Source organism: Leucopleurus acutus, assembly GCF_964270905.1.
Source record: "Leucopleurus acutus genome assembly, chromosome: 5".
NCBI lineage: Eukaryota > Metazoa > Chordata > Mammalia > Artiodactyla > Delphinidae > Leucopleurus > Leucopleurus acutus.
This window is the reverse complement of record NC_139147.1, coordinates 59,140,167-59,157,884: the sequence shown is the minus strand read 5'-3', so window position 1 is coordinate 59,157,884 and position 17,718 is coordinate 59,140,167. Positions and strand designations below refer to the sequence as shown.

At 37.0% G+C, this 17,718-nt stretch overlaps 1 protein-coding gene across 1 annotated transcript in view; it reads left to right on the top strand.

Annotated features, from left to right (window-relative positions):
- ATG3 (autophagy related 3) overlaps positions 1 to 3,875 on the top strand; it is a 28,585-nt gene extending 24,710 nt beyond the window's left edge. Inside the window, exons 11-12 of the mRNA XM_082840044.1 lie at positions 1,951 to 2,019; positions 3,648 to 3,875. Of these exons, the coding sequence (XP_082696170.1) occupies positions 1,951 to 2,019; positions 3,648 to 3,729 (151 nt within the window). The 3' untranslated portion in view covers positions 3,730 to 3,875. The remainder of the gene's footprint in view (positions 1 to 1,950; positions 2,020 to 3,647) is intronic.
- Positions 3,876 to 17,718: the final 13,843 nt, after the last annotated feature.

The following is a 17,718-nucleotide window of genomic DNA, read 5'->3' as shown; positions in this document are numbered from 1 at the left end:
AAATTTACTTAATAAATAAAATTCTCTTTTGTCTTCCTTAGGAATGTTTTTGTGCTTAAACAATATATAAGACAAAGAAAAAAAAACCTTACCAATTTCCTTTAAGTTTAAATTCATTAAGAATAATTTTTGTCCTTTGTGTATGTTTAGTTATAGTATAGATCTTTGTGATTTCACTCCTGTTATTAGCTCCAAGAATACTTTGGAAGATCCTTTTTAGATTAAAAAATACTAATCATTTAGACATGGTTTGCTCTATTGTGATATATCTTTCTGCGAATGTGCAATGTAAAGTTAACTTTGTGCTTTTTCTAGGTGACCTGTTTATCTCTTTTTATTGGTTAGTGAAGGGAGATGTATGTAGAATTTCTATTCCTTTACTTTTCAATTAAGAGGTTTTCAGCCCTACCAAATCAAGTACATTTTATAATTTGGGATTTCTTTGTATTAATATGTTTCACAGGGCCAAATAAGTGAAACTGAATCTATATATATGATCTGTTTAGAATTTTCCTTAAAAAAAAATTACATGCTAAATTCTTTCAGTTATTTCTAATGGGTAACTTCTACAAATCATTGAGCAATTTTGGTAACAGTATTTTTCAGATGAAAACTCTGATATTCCATTGACTAATTAGAGGCAACAGTCTTGTTTTAAAAAATCCTTTAATATTTTCTTCTCATTTTTAACAGCCTTTTTATTCCAAAAATCTATCCCATAGGAAGTCTAGTTCATTTTTCAAGTTTATTTATATTAAGAGTGTTAATAATGCTAACTATGAAAAGTATTTCAAGAGTCATTAGTTTAAAACTAAAACTATCTAAAATTATCTAATCTAAAAGGTTTTCATTTTTGAGAGTTATTTTTTTGGATCCTCATGGCTTGAGAGTTTAGGACAGAGCTTATCAAACTGAGGCAGGTCTCTTTCTGAAGTATAAACTTTACTCAGTGGGAAAAAGAAATAAGTAATTTAACTGGTGATGTTAAACATTTTAGTAAATGACTGTATTATGGAATATAATGTAAATAAGGCAAAAAAAAGCTGGGGCCCTGTAAAATGAGACTGCAAGGGCATTTTAGGCCCTGCCGTTGGCTGCCTCAGATTATGTCTTCATATTCTCAGGGCCAATACATTTATTCTCATCTTCTAAGTTGACTGCCTCTTTCATGAAGGTTGTACTCATAAAAATTGAAGTGGTGTTATTTAAGCCAGGATATGTGTAAAAGTTCATTTCTTTTGTACAGTGCCCTTTTCTCAATTATATGCTCAGGCAATTACTTTGATGCCACCTTTTTCTATAGCATAGGAGATTCACCAGTTGGCCACAAAAAAATTTGTGGAAAACTTCAGATAAATATCCTTCTTTATATAAAGCCAAAAAAATTTTTCTAAATAGAATCAGATAATTTTAATCTGAAAAAAATATATATAAACCTCTTAACTCTGACCAGTTGGCTTTTCTTTAACTCAGTTTTGGTTTACTCTCTGTTAAACATTGAAACAGTCAAAATCACAGCCTTATAAATATCTTTGTTTTTTTTGACCAGCTGTTAACCATGTAGCTTTTTTGAATTTGCCTGTTTAGGTTCTTTTTTGTTTCTCAGAGCACAAAGCCCTTGCTCTGCATTTATGCCCTGGCATGATTTCCCTTTCTCTGATTTTCTGCCCTACCTCCCTTCCACCCCCATTGTAGGAAAGCTAACTAGTCCCATTGTGTTCATTTGTGACTACCATGGCTACAATAAAACTGTCTGCATGACTCAACAATCTGGCTTGTTGGGGAGTAGGGAGGAGAATATTTTACAATAGTACTATTATATATTAAAATTAATTCACAGGCGGTAATAACATAGGTGTAATAATGTAGGTTTCTTCGCAAACAAAAACTTGCTTTTCCTACTTTGATCCAATTGATCTATACTAATAAGATGTGTTCTTTTGCTTTTAGGCATGCTGAGGTGATGAAGAAAATCATTGAGACTGTTGCAGAAGGAGGGGGAGAACTTGGTGTTCATATGTATCCTTACCTGTGTATGCGACTAGAGGAAAATTGCTTCTGGGATTTTTTTCCCCCGTTTTTGGGAAATTTAGTATAAACTTTAAGGCACAGTAGTATAACTTATTTTAGCCCCACACATCTGGAAGTCTTAGTGGGAGTCCTTAATTTATTTAGAAAATGTTACATTGTGATAGTTCTGGCCTTGTTCAGTTGATAAGCACATGTCCCTGTGTGCACCAGTTAGCTCTGCCTTGTTACAGAGCTTCAGAGCAATATGTACTTCTCGGTAGCATCTTGCCAAGTGCTTTTGTTTGTTGAGGCAGTGGCTGAGAGTATGCAATTCCACAACTGTGAACTCTTTATGGAAAAGAAACTCAAAGTGCTTAATCTGTTGATGAAAGATGAATAACCTGTGAATTTAGAGGATAACACATGAATATCTTTTCAAGTATATTTCTGATTTAACATGTTATCAAAAACGTACTTTTCTATCAGGTAAAAGTAAAGTTGGGTTTTGTCAGTCTGAGGTCTCTGAAGCAAAGAAAGAATTCAGATTAAATAAATAGGTTAATTAAAAAGTAAAGCACCTGAAATCTATTTCAGGTTGTCTTCAAATGTAGTATTTTCACTTTTCTCCAGATAAGAGCACCTCTTTATTTCTCTGGGGTTAGCAAGAGGAATTAAGTAAACTACTGGATCCTGAAATACACGTACCCATAGCATGGATTCATCAAAAGCAGTCAAGAGTCAATGATTTAAATACCAAATAGCTTGAATTAGTTTGATGCTAGATTGACATTCGACTTGGTGGTTCCTGCCACTCAGTGTTAGATGTAGACTGTGAGGGGTTACCACTGTCTTGGAACTACAGATAAACTAAGCATTGCTAATAGAATGTGTGCCTCAGAGAAACATTGGGCTGATTTGATACTGAAACAAACCAAGAACTTTTGGTCCAAACCAGAATTACTCTTAAAATTCTATTATGCATAATTTGAGCATTTATCTCTGTTTTGGAAGCTGTGTAGCAACTTGGAAGACTCTATATATAATTCATAATTGTCATCAATTCCCCTGATCTCTTAATGTTTCTAAGTGCAGTGGAACATAGAAAAAAATTCAGGAATTTATTAAAGACAGTCCAGTATAGCAGATTTATTAAAGACTATTCCAGTATAGAATATGGCAAGTACATATACTAACCAAGAATCATTCCTTATGGAGGGTTTTTACTTATTTTTTGTTCTTTTCCTTCAGTATTTTTATATTCTTTACACTGTCTCATTTTCTAACATACTCTAGCAAACTTATAGGCAATAAAAAGACCATCTCCCAATCATTTAAACATGTACAACCTTGTCCTTATTTTTATATTAAAATATTTGGGCTAATATGAACTTGTACTCATTAAGAAGTCTTACATGCAAATATTAAATGCGGCCGGGTCAGTCATTCTTATAGAGAGCCTCATGCTGAATAGACACCAATTGCATGAATGAATTTTTTTAATATAATACACTTGATTTAAGATTTTGTCTTCTGTATTTTTTCTGAGGAGTTATTGCTTAATAAAATGGATATTTACAATGTTAGCTTAAATCATAGAACTATTTACCAATCTGTTTTCCTTAGCTAAAGACCTTTAGGTATCTTCTAATTTTCTTGAAATTTGTACAAGCTGTCATTCCAACAATAGAATATGACTACACAAGACACTTCACAATGTAACAAAGAGAGCATAGAATCTATCCTAATTATTGGTTCTGATTTTTAAAGAATTAACCCATAGATGTGACCATTGACCATATTCACCGATATGTACAATTTCTCTAATAAAGAGAATTATATGTTTATGCATTAAATAAAAGTTCCTCTACCAGCCTTATTTGTTTAATAAAATGAGTGTAAAGAGACCGCTTTTCTTGCTTCTTATCAAAAGATGATGATTCTTCAAGTGTAGAAGTATCTCATACAGAATGATGGTAAGAGTATTTTTGGTTCACACTTATGAGGAAGGTATTTAAATGTGTAATAATGTGAGAGCTGGGGCTAGAAAATACTTCATGCTAGACTCACCTTCCCTTCTTCTTTCTGTTCCTTTTGTTTTCCCTCTCTGACCATCTCCCTAAGTCTCCTATCTGCTAGTAGTTAATATTGATGAAGTACTTACTGTGTGCCAGGAAATGGGTTAAGTGCTGTTACTTATTTTCTTTCTGGATTGTTTTACTAAGTTTGTGTCACCAAAGTTATTTTTTTATTAAAGATTCAGGAATATTTTTCCTATGGTGATTGCCTGATAGAATATTAGAATTTAAAGGGATCCCTTTGTTGTATCACATCAGTTTACAGATATGGGTCTGGGAGTTCAGAAAGGTTAAGTGAGGTTCTACTCAGGGACACCCGCTGAGAGCAGAGGATTAGAACCCAGGCCCTTTGAGGATTCCTCTTACATTCTCCTCGTACCCCACATTGCCCCCTCGTCCCCTTTCTTTCCCTCTTGCACATAGTGGGAGTGGCTAACCCGGCCTCTAAGGAACCTTCGTTTCTTGGTTGGTTTTTGTATTCCTCATCATTCAAGAGTACTTGCCTTACCGTCAATGCCCCTTTATTTTTACCCCTTTTCCAATTGTAACCCAATTTTTGTGTTTTAAGGAGCTCTCCATAATGAAAATCTTGGTAGAATTAAGGTGGTGTTTGATATGGCATAATAGAGAGATGTTAAACATGGGTGTCATCTTAGAATACACATCAGATATCCTGCTTGCTCATGTAGGCAGCAAGCTACTCTTCTGGCTTTATTTGAATTAATCTTCCCAACTGATTTTACTGAAATATCCTATTTTTGAATACCTGTAATCTAAATGATATGTAGTAATAGATGTTATCACATTGTCAACATTTTTCTCCCAGTTAAGCCTTATTTATAGTACAGATACCTTCAAATCATTTTTTTTTAAGCCGGCAGTCATATTTATCTCAGTCACCACTAGGTGGCATAAATCAGAAGATCTTTTTTTCCAATTGAAATCTTTACATGGGTGCCTAATGCATAAAACAAAAGTGGATTTTTTTAACATCTTTATTGGAATATAACTGCTTTACAATATTGTGTTAGTTTCTGCTGTATAACAAAGTGAATCAGCTGTATGTATACAGACATACCCATATCCCCTCCCTCCCAACCTTCCTATCCCACCCCTCTAGGTGGTCACAAAGCACTGAGCTGATCTCCTTGTGCGATGCAGCTGCTTCCCAGTAGCTATCTGTTTTACATTTGATAGTGTATATATGTCAGTGCTAATCTCTCACTTCATCCCAACTTACCCTTCCCCCTCCCCGTGTCCTCAAGTCCATTCTCTACATCTGCGTCTTTATTCCTGTCCTGGGTTTGTGAGAACCTTTTTTTTTTTTTAAGATTCCATATATATGTGTTAGCATACGGTATTTGTTTTTCTCTTTCTGACTTACTTCACTCTGTATTACAGACTCTAGGTCCATCCACCTCATTACAAATAACTCAATTTTGTTCCATTTTATGGCCGAGTAATATTGCATTGTATATATGTGCCACATCTTCTTTATCCATTCATCTGTCGATGGACACTTAGGCTGCTTCCATGTCCTGGCTTTTGTAAATAGTGCTTCAGTGAACATTGTGGTACATGACTCTAAAAGTGGATATGTTAATGGTATAAATGTGTTTTTATGAGTTCAGATTTCTAGCACTCTGAAATGGGGTTGGTTTGATAAACAAAGTTGTTTTAACGAACTTAGAATTGGGATTCAGATTACGCACGGCAATCTTACAAGTCTTTGCACCTAGTTTATTTTTTATATTAGCTCTGTGGCATTTTTAAACATTCAATTTGCATAAGTAGTAGCAAATGGTAATGGTTTTTTCTTTTGTTTTATAACTTTTTATTTTGAAATAATATTAGATTTACAGAAAAATTGCAAGTCCTATACACCCTTCATCTGGCTTCCTCTAATGTTAATATTTTATATAACCATGATACATTTATCAAAACTAAGAAATTAACATTGATACAATACTACAAAACTACAGATTTTTTTTGATCTGTTTGTGCATTTTAGTTTTGTTCTTGCCTCTTTTTTTATTGAAGTATAGTTGATTTACAATATTAGTTTCAGGTATACAACATAGTGATTCAGTATTTTTATAGGTTATACGCCAATTAAAGTTATATTGGCTGTATTCCCTGTGCTGTACAGTATATCCTTGTAGCTTATTTATTTCATACATAGTAGTTTGTGCCTCTAAATCACCTACCCCTGACTTGCCCCTCCTCCCTCCCCTCTCTCCACTGGTAACCACTAGTTGGTTCTCTATATCTGTGAGTCTCTTTCTGTTCTGTTATATTCGTTCTTTTTAAAAAATTTTTAGATTCCACGTATAAGTGATATCATATAGTATTTGTCTTTTCGCTGACTTATTTCACTTAGCATAATATCCTCCAGGTCCATCTGTGTTGTTGCAAATGACAAAATTTCTTTTTTTGGCTGAGTAGTATTCCATTGTGTATATATACTATATTTTCTTTATCTGTTCATCTGTTGAGGGACACTTAGGTTGCTTCCGTATTTGGCTATTGTAAATAATGCTGCTATGAACATTGGGGTGCATGTATCTTTTTGAGTTATTTTCATTTTCTTTGGATATATACTCAGGAGTGGAATTGCTGAGTCACATGGTAGCTCTATTTTTAGTTTTTTGGGAAACCTCCATACTGTTTTCCACAGTGACTGTACTAGTTTACATACCAGCCAACAGTGTGAGAGAGTTCCCTTTTCTCCACATCCTTGCCAACACTTGTGGTTTTTTTTTTTTTTTTTTTTTGCAGTACGCAGGCCTCACTGTTGTGGCCTCTCCCGTTGCAGAGCACAGGCTCCGGATGCGCAGGCTCAGCGGCCGTGGCTCACGGGCCCAGCCGCTCTGCGGCATGTGGGATCTTCCCACACCAGGGCACGAACCTGTGTCCCCTGCATCGGCAGGTGGACTCTCAACCACAGCGCCACCAGGGAAGCCCTGTTGTGTTCTTCTTGGTGATAGCCATCCTGACAGGTGTGAGGTGATATCTCATTGTAGTTTTGGTTTACATTTCCCTGATGATTAATGATATTGAACATCTTTTCATGTGCCTGTTGGCCATCTGCATTTCCTCTTTGGAAAAATGTCTATTCTGTTCTTCTACCCATTTTTAAATTGGGTTGTTTGTTTTTTTGATGTTTAGTTGTATGGGCTATTTGTATATGTTGGATATTAACCCCTTATCAGTCATATCATTTGCAAATATTTTCTCCCATTTAGTAGGTTGTCTTTTCATTTTGTCAATGGTTTCCTTTGTGGTACAGCCATTTTAGAGAGGAATCTGGTAGTACCTGGTCACATTAAGTATGTCTCCTCAGATTCAATTATCTTGCTGAAGTGGCTAACAGAACTCAGGGAAACACAACATTTATCAGTTATTAAAGGACATGAAGGATACAGATGAACAGCTAGATGAAGGGTGAGGTCTAGGAAGGTCCTGGGTCCAGAAGCTTCTGTTGCTGTGCAGTGCGGGGACATCACCCTCTCAGAGTGGATGTGTTCGCCAAACTGAAAGCTCTCCAAACACCATACTATTGGGATTTTATAGAGGATTCCTCACATAGGCATGATTGATGATTAACTCTGTTTCTAGACCTTCTTCCCTCTCTGGAGGATGGGGAGGTGGGGCTGAAAATTCTAAGCTTCTAATCATGGCTTTGTCTTTCTGGTTATGAGCCCCGATTAAAGAGTCCACCTAGAATTACCTTGACAGAACAAAAGATGTTTTTTTTTTAACTTTATTTACTTTATTTTTTAAAATATATTTATTTTATTTATTTAGTTTTGGCTGCAATGGGTCTTCGTTGCTGCGTGCGGGCTTTCTCTAGTTGTGGCAAGCGGGGGCTACTCTTCGTTGAAGTGCGCAGGCTCTCATCGCGGTGGCTTCTCTTTGTTGGGGAGCACGGGCTCTAGGTACATGGGCTTCAGTAGTTGTGACACACGGGCTCAGTAGTTGTGGCCTGCAGGCTCTAGAGCGCAGACTCAGTAGTTGTGGTGCACAGGCTTAGTTGCTCCGCGGCATGTGGCATCTTCCCGGACCAGGGCTCGAACCCATGTCCCCTGCATTGGCAGGAGGATTCTTAACCACTGCACCACCAGGGAAGTCCAAAGATATTCTTAGTGCTCTTATCACTTAGGAATTTTTAAGGATCTTAGGAGCCCTGTATTAGGAACTGGAGACAGAGACCAACATATATATTTATTATTATATTACAGGGAACCTATAGAATGTTCTTTGCTGTTTTGTTTATGGTGACAGGAGTTGGAAGCAATCTGGGGATTAATCATTGGTAGGGATACCAGGTACTGTACAGCAATTGGATACATAATAGATACACATGAAACAATATGGATAGATCTTAAACATATTGTAAGTTTTAAAGGTTAGTTATTTCCTTTGTAGTTTCCTCTGTTTTCCATTTTTATTTGGTTATCCTATTTAACATCTCAAACATAACATGTCTAAGCCCAAACTCCTGATTTTATATTCACTGCCAAACAGCAACTACCACAACTGAACTGCTAACAATAAAAAACCACTCACTTCTTCCAATTTTCCACACTTGACGTCACTACCAGCCCCCCCAGTTACTGAGCCAAAATTCCTGGAGTCATACTCTTTCTCTCTGTCCACCCCTCTCCCACTAATACATATCACATCTCTCAGCGGCAAGTCCTGTCCTCTCTACTTCCGTGACACATCCTGGTGCCTGGGGTTCTGTGTATTGAACCAGCAACTCACAAGATTTTAATGAAGGAGGTTGATTCATGGATCACACTTTGAGAAATTCTTGAGAAACACTCTCTTGCCCATAGTTGAGGAGTAAACTTACTTTTTGATAAATTTTGGGGCTTCTTAAGGAAAAATTAGAGGAAGATATTTTGGGGGAGCTTTTTAAAATAAAAATCGGGCCTCCCTGGTGGTGCAGTGGTTGAGAGTCCGCCTGCCGATGCAGGGGACACGGGTTCGTGCCCCGGTCCGGGAAGATCCCACATGCTGCGGAGCGACTGGGCCCGTGAGCCATGGCCGCTGAGCCTGCGCGTCCGGAGCCTGTGCTCTGCAACGGGAGAGGCCACAACAGTGAGAGGCCCGCGTACTGCTAAAATAAAAATCATTTTTGTGATTCCATTGTTAATAGTGAATCAGCTGGTCTCAGAAGGTAATACCTTTTCAGATTTGTCTCCCAGTACAGCTGATAGCATGAAGTTTATATTTAGGGAAGAGGAAGTAGCTAAGAGCTGTCTCTAGAGCCAATATTGAATTCCCAGTTCCCTTTAATTGTGTGACCTTGGTTCTGAACCCCTCCAGATACCTCACCTACAAAGAGCGGCTAACATTTTCTAGCCATAGAATTGTTAGGAGGGTTGAAGATGATGATGCATGTAAAGCACTTAGCACAGTGCTTGACATTCATGCTGAAGCTAGTGTGATGACGATAATGATTACAATTGCTGCCACTCTAGAACTTCTGGTTTTGAGGTCAGAATTATCACATCCAGCAGAGGGCGGTGGAATAGCACAAGATTGAGCATTTAAGCATTCTGGATATGGCAGAGTTATCAAAAACTGCTTCTCCCACTTTCTCTTTGCGTTTTTTATCTTAATGGGGGAAGGAGGTGGATGATATTGGTCAACATCCTTTATGTTTGAGATCCTCACCCCTTCATTTATTGAAGAACAGTGAGATCCAGTTCACCCAGTGTTTGCTTGCAGTTATTTGCTGTTTCCATCACCTGACATTTTCCCTGAGATATGTCCTTCATATCTACCTTTCTAAAATGAGAATGGATTAATTTTTTTTGCTTTATTGATGTATAATTGATAAAATTTTAATGTATTTAGAGTATACAATGTGATGGTTTGATATATGAATAATTTGTAAAGGATTCTCACAACACACCCATCATCTCACATATTTACTTTTGTTTTTTCCTTTTTATGGTGAGGATGCTTAAGATTTATTTTCTTGCCTAAATTTCAACTGTACAATGCACTGTTATCAACTGTAGTCACCGTGCTATCCTTAGATCCTCATACCTTATTCATTTAATAACAAAGTTTATATAAACTTTCACCAACCTCTCCCCTTTTCTCCCAGCCCCTGGAAACTACCATTCTACTCTTTCTTTCTATGAGTTTCCCTTTTTTTTTTTTTTAAAGATTCCACATATAAAGGATAACCTGAGGTATTTGTCTTCTATCTGGCTTATTTCTGGTGAAATGCCCTCCTGATTAATCCATGTTGTTGCAAATGACAGGGTTTCCTATTTTTTTAAAGGCTGAATAATATTGCAGTGTATATATTAACAGTAGTCGAGGAGAGACCACGATGCAGGTGAAACAGCTGTGAAAAGAGAAAGAGAAGAAAGGACACTTGGGGAGAAAGAGTCTCATCTTGCAGTGCAGCTCCAAGAAAGTGTCAGACAGATTAATGGGGATCCAGGAGCACAGATTGCCTATTAGAGAAGCACCCCATCTGCCAGGAATGTCCTGGTTCTACTGCTGTGTGCAGATCCCAAAGGTGTGGCAGGTGGAAGCCATCAGCTTATTACACTCCTTGCAGGAGGCTCTCTCCAGAAGGGAGATTTGAGTGGCATGCCTCCATGACAACCACAGTGAACACATTTTGAAAATACTAAAGAAAATTGTTGTTGTTATGATTATTATTATTCCCCTTGATATTGCTGCTGCTACAACTACCACTACAGAGCCCAAATACGTTCATTCACTAAATAGAGGTCAAAAGCCTATGCTGGGTTAGATACCAGTGGACTCCAGAATTCCAATCCCTATATACCACATCCCCTTCAAAGAACATTTGGCTTGTTTTGAAATCTTGGGTATTGTGAATAATGCTGCAACAAATATGAGAGTACATATATCTCCTTGAGATAATGATTTTATTTCCTTTGGATATATCCCAAAGACATGGGATTGCTGGATCATACGGTAGTTCTATTTAATTTATTGAGGAATCTCCATACTGTTTTCCATAGTGGCTGTACCAGTTTACATTCCCTAACAATGTACAAGTGTTTCCTTTTCTCTGTATCTTCACCATCCTTTGTTATCTCTGGTTTTTTTGATAATAGCCATCCTAACAGATGTGAGTTGATACTTCCTTGTGGTTTTGATTTGCATTTCCCTGATGATTAGTGATGTTGAGCATCTTTTCATGTACCTGTTAGCGATATGGATGTCTTCTTTGGAAAAATATCTATTCAAGTACTTTGCTTATTTTTCAATTGGGTGTGTTTTTGTTTTTGTTGTTTTTTGCTGTTGAATTTTCTATCAGTGGTGATAATGGGCATCCTTGTCTTGTTCCTGATCTTAGCTTTTTGCCACTGAGTATGATGTTAGCTGTGGGCTTATCCATAAATGGGTTTTATTATGTTGAGATACCTTCTATCTGTACCTAATTTGTTGAGAGTTTTTATCATGAAAGGATGTTGAATTTCATCAAATGCTTTATCTGCAATATATATTGGGATGATCATGTGATTTTTATCCTTCATTTTGTTAATGCAATGTAGCATTTATTGAATTGCATATGTTGAACCATCCTTGCATCCCAGGAATAAATCTCACTTGATCATGGTGCATGATTCCTTTAATGTATTGTTGAAATTGGTTTGCTAATATTTTGAGGATTTTTGCATCTATGTTCATCGGGGATATTGCCCTATAATATTCTTTTCTTGCAGTGTTCTTGTCTGGTTTTGATGTCAGGATATTGCTAACCTTATAAAGTAAGTTTGGAAGTGTTCCTTCCTCTTCAAATTTTTGGAAGACTTTGAGAAGGATTGGTATTAATTCTACTTTAAATGTTTGGTAGAATTCACTAGTGAAACCAGACAGTCCTGAATTTTTCTCTGTTGGGAGGTTTTGATTATTGATTCAGTCTCCTTACACATTATTGTTCTGTTCAGATTTTCTGTTTCTTCATGATTCAATGTTGATAGTTTATGTGTTTCTAGTAATTCATCCATTTCTTCTAGTTTATCTAATTTGTTGGCATATAATCATTCATAGTAGTTTCCTATGATCCTTAGTATTTCTGTGTTATCAGTTGTAATGTCTCTTTTATTTCTGATTTTGTGTCTTCTCTCTTTTTTTCTTAGTCTAGCTAAAGTTTCTTTGATCTTTGCTATTGTCTTGCTAGTCTCTATTTTTTTTTTTTTTCTGCTCTGATCTTTATTTCCTTTTGCTAAATTTGGGCTTAGTTCTTTTTCTAGTTTGTTGAGGTGTAAATTTAGGTTGTTTATTTGTGCTCTTCTTTTTAACGTAGCCATTTATCACTAAAAATTCCTTCTTATTATTGCTTTTCCTGCATCCCATAGTTTTTGGCATGCTGTGTTTTCATTTTTGTTTGTCCGGTGGTACTTTTAAACTTTTCTTCTGATTTTGTCTTTGACCCAATCGTTGTTCAAGAGTGTGTTGTTTAATTTCCATGTATTTGTGAGTTTTCCAGTTTCCTTGCCTGTTATTGATCTGATTTTATTCCAAGTGGTTATAAAAAATACTTGGAATGGTTTCAGTTTTCTTAAATTTGTTGACTTGTGATCTCTCCTGGGGAATGTGTTCCATGTGCACTTGAGAAGGATGTGTATTCTTCTGCTGTTGTGTAGAAAGTCCTGTATATGAACTTGCATTGATCTATAGTGTTCAAGTCAGCTGTTTCTTTATTGATTTTCTGGATGGATGTTCTATCCATTATTGTAAGCAGAATATTGAAGTTCCCTACTATTATTACATTGCTGTCAGTTTCTGCCTTCAGATCTGTCAGTATTTACTTTTGATACTCTGATGTTGAGTGTGTTATGTATTTATAATTTTTATATCTTCCAGTTGAATTGATTCTTTTTTTTTTTTTTTTTTTTTTTGCGGTACACGGGCCTCTCACTGTTGTGGCCTCTCCCGTTGCGGAGCACAGGCTCCGGACGCGCAGGTTCAGCAGCCATGGCTCACAGGCCCAGCCGCTCCGCGGCATGTGGGATCTTCCCGTACCGGGGCACAAACCCGTGTCCCCTGCATCGGCAGGCAGACTCTCAACCACTGCGCCATCAGGGAAGCCCTGAATTGATTCTTTTATCGTTATATAATGACCTTTTTTGTCTCTTGAGACAGATTTAGACTTAAAGTATATTTTATCTGATATGAGTATAGTGAATCTGCTTTCTTTGGTTACCATTTGTATGAAATATCTTTTACCATTTCTTCACTTTCAGTCTACATGTATCTTTAATTTAAAAGCAAGTCTCTGCAGACAGTATATAGATAGATCTTGGTCTTTTAAATTCATTTGGCCACTTTGTGCCTTTTGATTGGTGAGTTTAATATTTTAAGTTAAATTATTGATAAGTGATGACTTAACATTGCCATTTTGTTGTTTTCTGTTTGTCTTTCAGTTGTTTTGTCCCTCTGTTCCTCTCATGATTTTTTATAGTGATTTGCTTTGATTTATTTTGCATCTTTTGTGTATCTGTTATATGTTTTCTTGTTGGTTAGCTCAAGACTTGCATAAAATATCTTGTAGTTATAATCTTCTATTTTAAATTGATAACAAAACTTCAGTTTCGTACAAAGCCCTGTCCTTTTACTCTTCCCACCTCCAGCACTTTGTGTTCTTGTAGACATTTGGTTTCCTTTTATATTGTATACCCACAAACAAATGTTTAAGCTTTATATTAGGGTTAAAAATAATTTATACACCACCTTTACTGTGTTATAGACAGCTCTACATATGTCTATATATTTACCTTTGTGAGATTTGTGCTTTCACATGCTTTTGTGTTGCTGTTTACTGTGTTATTTCATTTGAGCAAGTCACAGCCAGGACACCTCTGGGTGTGGGTCCAGCATGCATGTGCATTTGCTGCAGCAGTAGTGCAGCAGAAGTCTCAGGCACAGGCTCATGTGTAGCAGTTGCAGAGATAGGGTCCAGGATGAGTGCATGTTTGTGGAAGAAGGGTGTCTGCTCTGGCACTGGGAACTGACGGATCCAGCAGTGTACATATGGCTCTGGCCCTGGAGAGGGGGCAGCATTGCACAGAGGCAGCTCTGGCCCTTGTGGGGAGGATGCAGCTGCTGCTTGGGGCCCAGCAGGGAGTAGGGGACAGCGGGGGTGACTCTAGGCAGCTCCATCAGCTGGGTTCAGCATAGGTGTGGACAGTGGGAGCCTTTGGCAAAAAGCTAGAGTGTCCTCAGCAGTGATTAGGGCTGCTGAGGTCCTCTGGTTCTCCTTTTTCCCCATAGGGGATGGTCACACTCATCCCTCTTGTCAATAAGCTGTGACACACTGGGGGATGAGATGATACAGGTTTGCTTTCTACACTTTTCTATGTGCCATCCTTAGTTTTTGTGCTCCTCAGGATTTCTGAAGCTACTTTATTGTATTCTGGAGTTGTCCTAGAGTTATTTCCCTCAGTATGTAGTTGGGGGGATGAGCATTGGATCCTTCTACGCTGCTATTCTAATGACATTACCTGTTTTTAACTTTTGGATAAATTCCTAGGGGTAGAATTGTTGAATCATAAGGTAGATGTATATGTAGTTTCATTCAAAAACAGAAAATCCTGTCAAATCTTTTTCTAACATGAGATACTTTTTTTTTTAACCCACTAAGATCCAGGAAGGTTTTTTATTCAGCAGTAAATAACCATAACATGAGCCCACTGAAGCTCCACAACCCTTTGAGAAATGTACAAGTTCCCCCCTTTTTACAGATGAGAAAACTGAGGCCTAGTGAGGTGAAGCAACTTGTGTCCCACATCACGCAGATAATGAGCAACACAGCTAGAATTTGAGTCAAAGTGTGTCAACCTCAGAATCTACATTCTTCGTTGATGAGATGATCAGCAGGTCAGTCTAGAGGGTATAGAATGTTTGGGTTGGGAAAGAATGGGGGAAAAAAGTGAGAGAGATAACCCAAAGAATGAGCTTAGAGAGGGAGCAGGGGAAGCTGGAAGGTATAAGCAGATTTGCCATTGGGATTAAGATCATTCAAGGCTATTCTTTTCACCAGGGTCAGCTAGGGAAGCTCCCACCTACGCAAACACCAGAAGGGAATCTGGTGCTTGGCACTGCATAGCAGGTCAGAAGGCCTGGGAGGGCTCTCTTCATCTTCCTACCTCTTCAACAGGGAAATGTTGGCAAGGATATGGAGAAAAGGGTATCCTTTTGTGCTGGTGTTGGGAGTGTAAATTCATTCAGCCACCCTGGAAAACATTATGGAGGTTCCTTAAAACTAGAACTACCATATGATCCAGCAATCCCACCTCTTCAGTATATATATGAAGGAAAGGAAAACAGGGTCTTGAGATATATGCACCGCCATGTTCGTTGTAGCACTGCTCACAATAGCCAAAATATTTAAATAGCCCAAGTGTCAATGGATGAATCAATAAACGAGATGTGGTGCATATATACATGGCATATATATATATATATGTATACATATGTATGTATACATACATACGTATACACACAAACACACAGGAGTATTATTTGCCAAAAGAAAGAAGGACATCCTGCCGTTTGTGGCAACATGGATGGAATTTGAGGGCGTTATGCTAGTTGAAGTAAGACAGAGAAAGAAAACTACTGTATTATATCATGTTATACATGGAATTTTACAAAGCTGACTCAGAGAAACAGAGACTAGGACTGTGGTTACCAGGGGTTGGGGAGTGGGAGAAAACCAAGATGTAGTACAAACTTCCAGTTACAAGATGAATAAGTTCTGGGAATCTAATGTACAGCATAGTGACTATAATTAATAATACAGAATCATATACTTGAAAGAGTAGATCTTAAATGTTCTCACCACAAAAAAGATGATATACTATTTTACATTCCCATCATGAATGCGTGAGAGATCTAGTTGCTTCAAAACCTCACCAACATCGATGTTGTCAGTCTTTAATTTTAGCCATTCTGGTGGCTTTAGTTTTGATCTTAAGGTTTTAATTTGCATTTCCCTGATAACTAATACTGTTGAACATTTTTTTCTGCTTGCTTCCTGGCCATTTATATGTATTCTTTTGTGAAGTGTCCATTTAGGTATTTTGCCCGTATTTATCGAGCTATTAGTCTTTATTTTTCATTTGTAGTTCTTTATAAATCCTGCACTGGAACTTTGGCATATGTATGTTTTTCAGATATTTGCTTCTAGTCTATAGCTTGCCTATTCATTTTCTTAGTTTTGTCTTTTGAGGAATAGAGTTTTTACGTTTGATGAGGTCTAATTTTTCCATTTTTTCTTTGCTTTCTATATCCTTTTTCAAAAACCTTTCTACCCTTAAACCTGAACCTATTTGCTGTTTTTCCTCTAAAGACTCTATCATTTTGGTTATTGTGTTTAACTTTAGGTCTATGTATATGGATGAGGTATGGGTCCATGTTCACCTCCCATCCCCACCCCATCCCCTTTGTTTAAAGGACTTTCCTTTCTCCGTCGGGTTGTTTTGGCATCTTTTTGAATATCAAATGATCTTAAAATATGAGTCTATTTCTGGATTTTCTCTTCTGTATCTTTAATCTACTTGTCAACTCTTATGCCAATACACCTGGTCTTGATTGATATAGCTTTATAGAAGACTTGAAATCAGGTAGTGTATGTCCTCCAAATTTTTTCTTCTTTTTCCCAGATTGCTTTGGATATTCTAGGTCCTTTGAATTTTCATATAAAATTATAAATAAGCATGTCAGTTTCTACAAGAAAAATCCCGTTGGAATTTTTACTGGGGGTGTTGAATCTATAGATAAATTTGGAGAGAATTGACATCTTAACAAGATTGAATCTTCTACTCCATGAATATGGTAAAGCTCTTCATTTATTTAAATCTTCTTTTATGTATCTCAGCATTATTTTGTAGTTTCCAGTGTAGGTGTTTTGAACATCTGAAATTTATTAATGAATATTTTGGTTTTTACATAATTGTAAATGGTATTCTGCTATTTGATTCCTGCTAGTATGAATAAAAATACAATTGATTTTTTCATATTACTGATATTATTATGTAACTTTATCACTTAACTAAATTGACTTATTTCTAGTAGTCATTTGGAGTTCTGTAGGATTTTCCATGTGAACAGTTATGTCATTTGCATATAGAAATAGTTTTGCTTTTTTTAAACTTTATGCTTTTATTTCTTTTTTCTGTTTTTATTACAATGATTAGGACCTTCAGTACAATGTTGAATCAAAGTGATATGACTGTGCATCCTTTCCATGCTCCTGATCTTGTGGCAAAAGCATTTGATATTTATCATTAGTTATGTTAGCTATAGGATATATGTCACCTTTGAGGAGACAGTTCTCCATGAGTCTCCTGTTGCTACATATCTTGCAAGCAGATATACTAAGCACTGTTTTGTTCCGGACTACCTTTTCAAGGATATTTGTATAGCAAAAAGCCTTGGAATATATAGTGTCTCCCTCCAGAGCAAAGGGTGGATCTGTTTACTGTCCAATATGATAATGTCTCCCTTTGGGGCAAATGTTGGGCAGGGTTGCTTGCAGCCCATTACAAGAGATTTGACTTCACTAAACTCAGTGTTTCTCTTCTGTAATGTAAGCTACTGTGTGTGCAGGTGGCACCTAGGC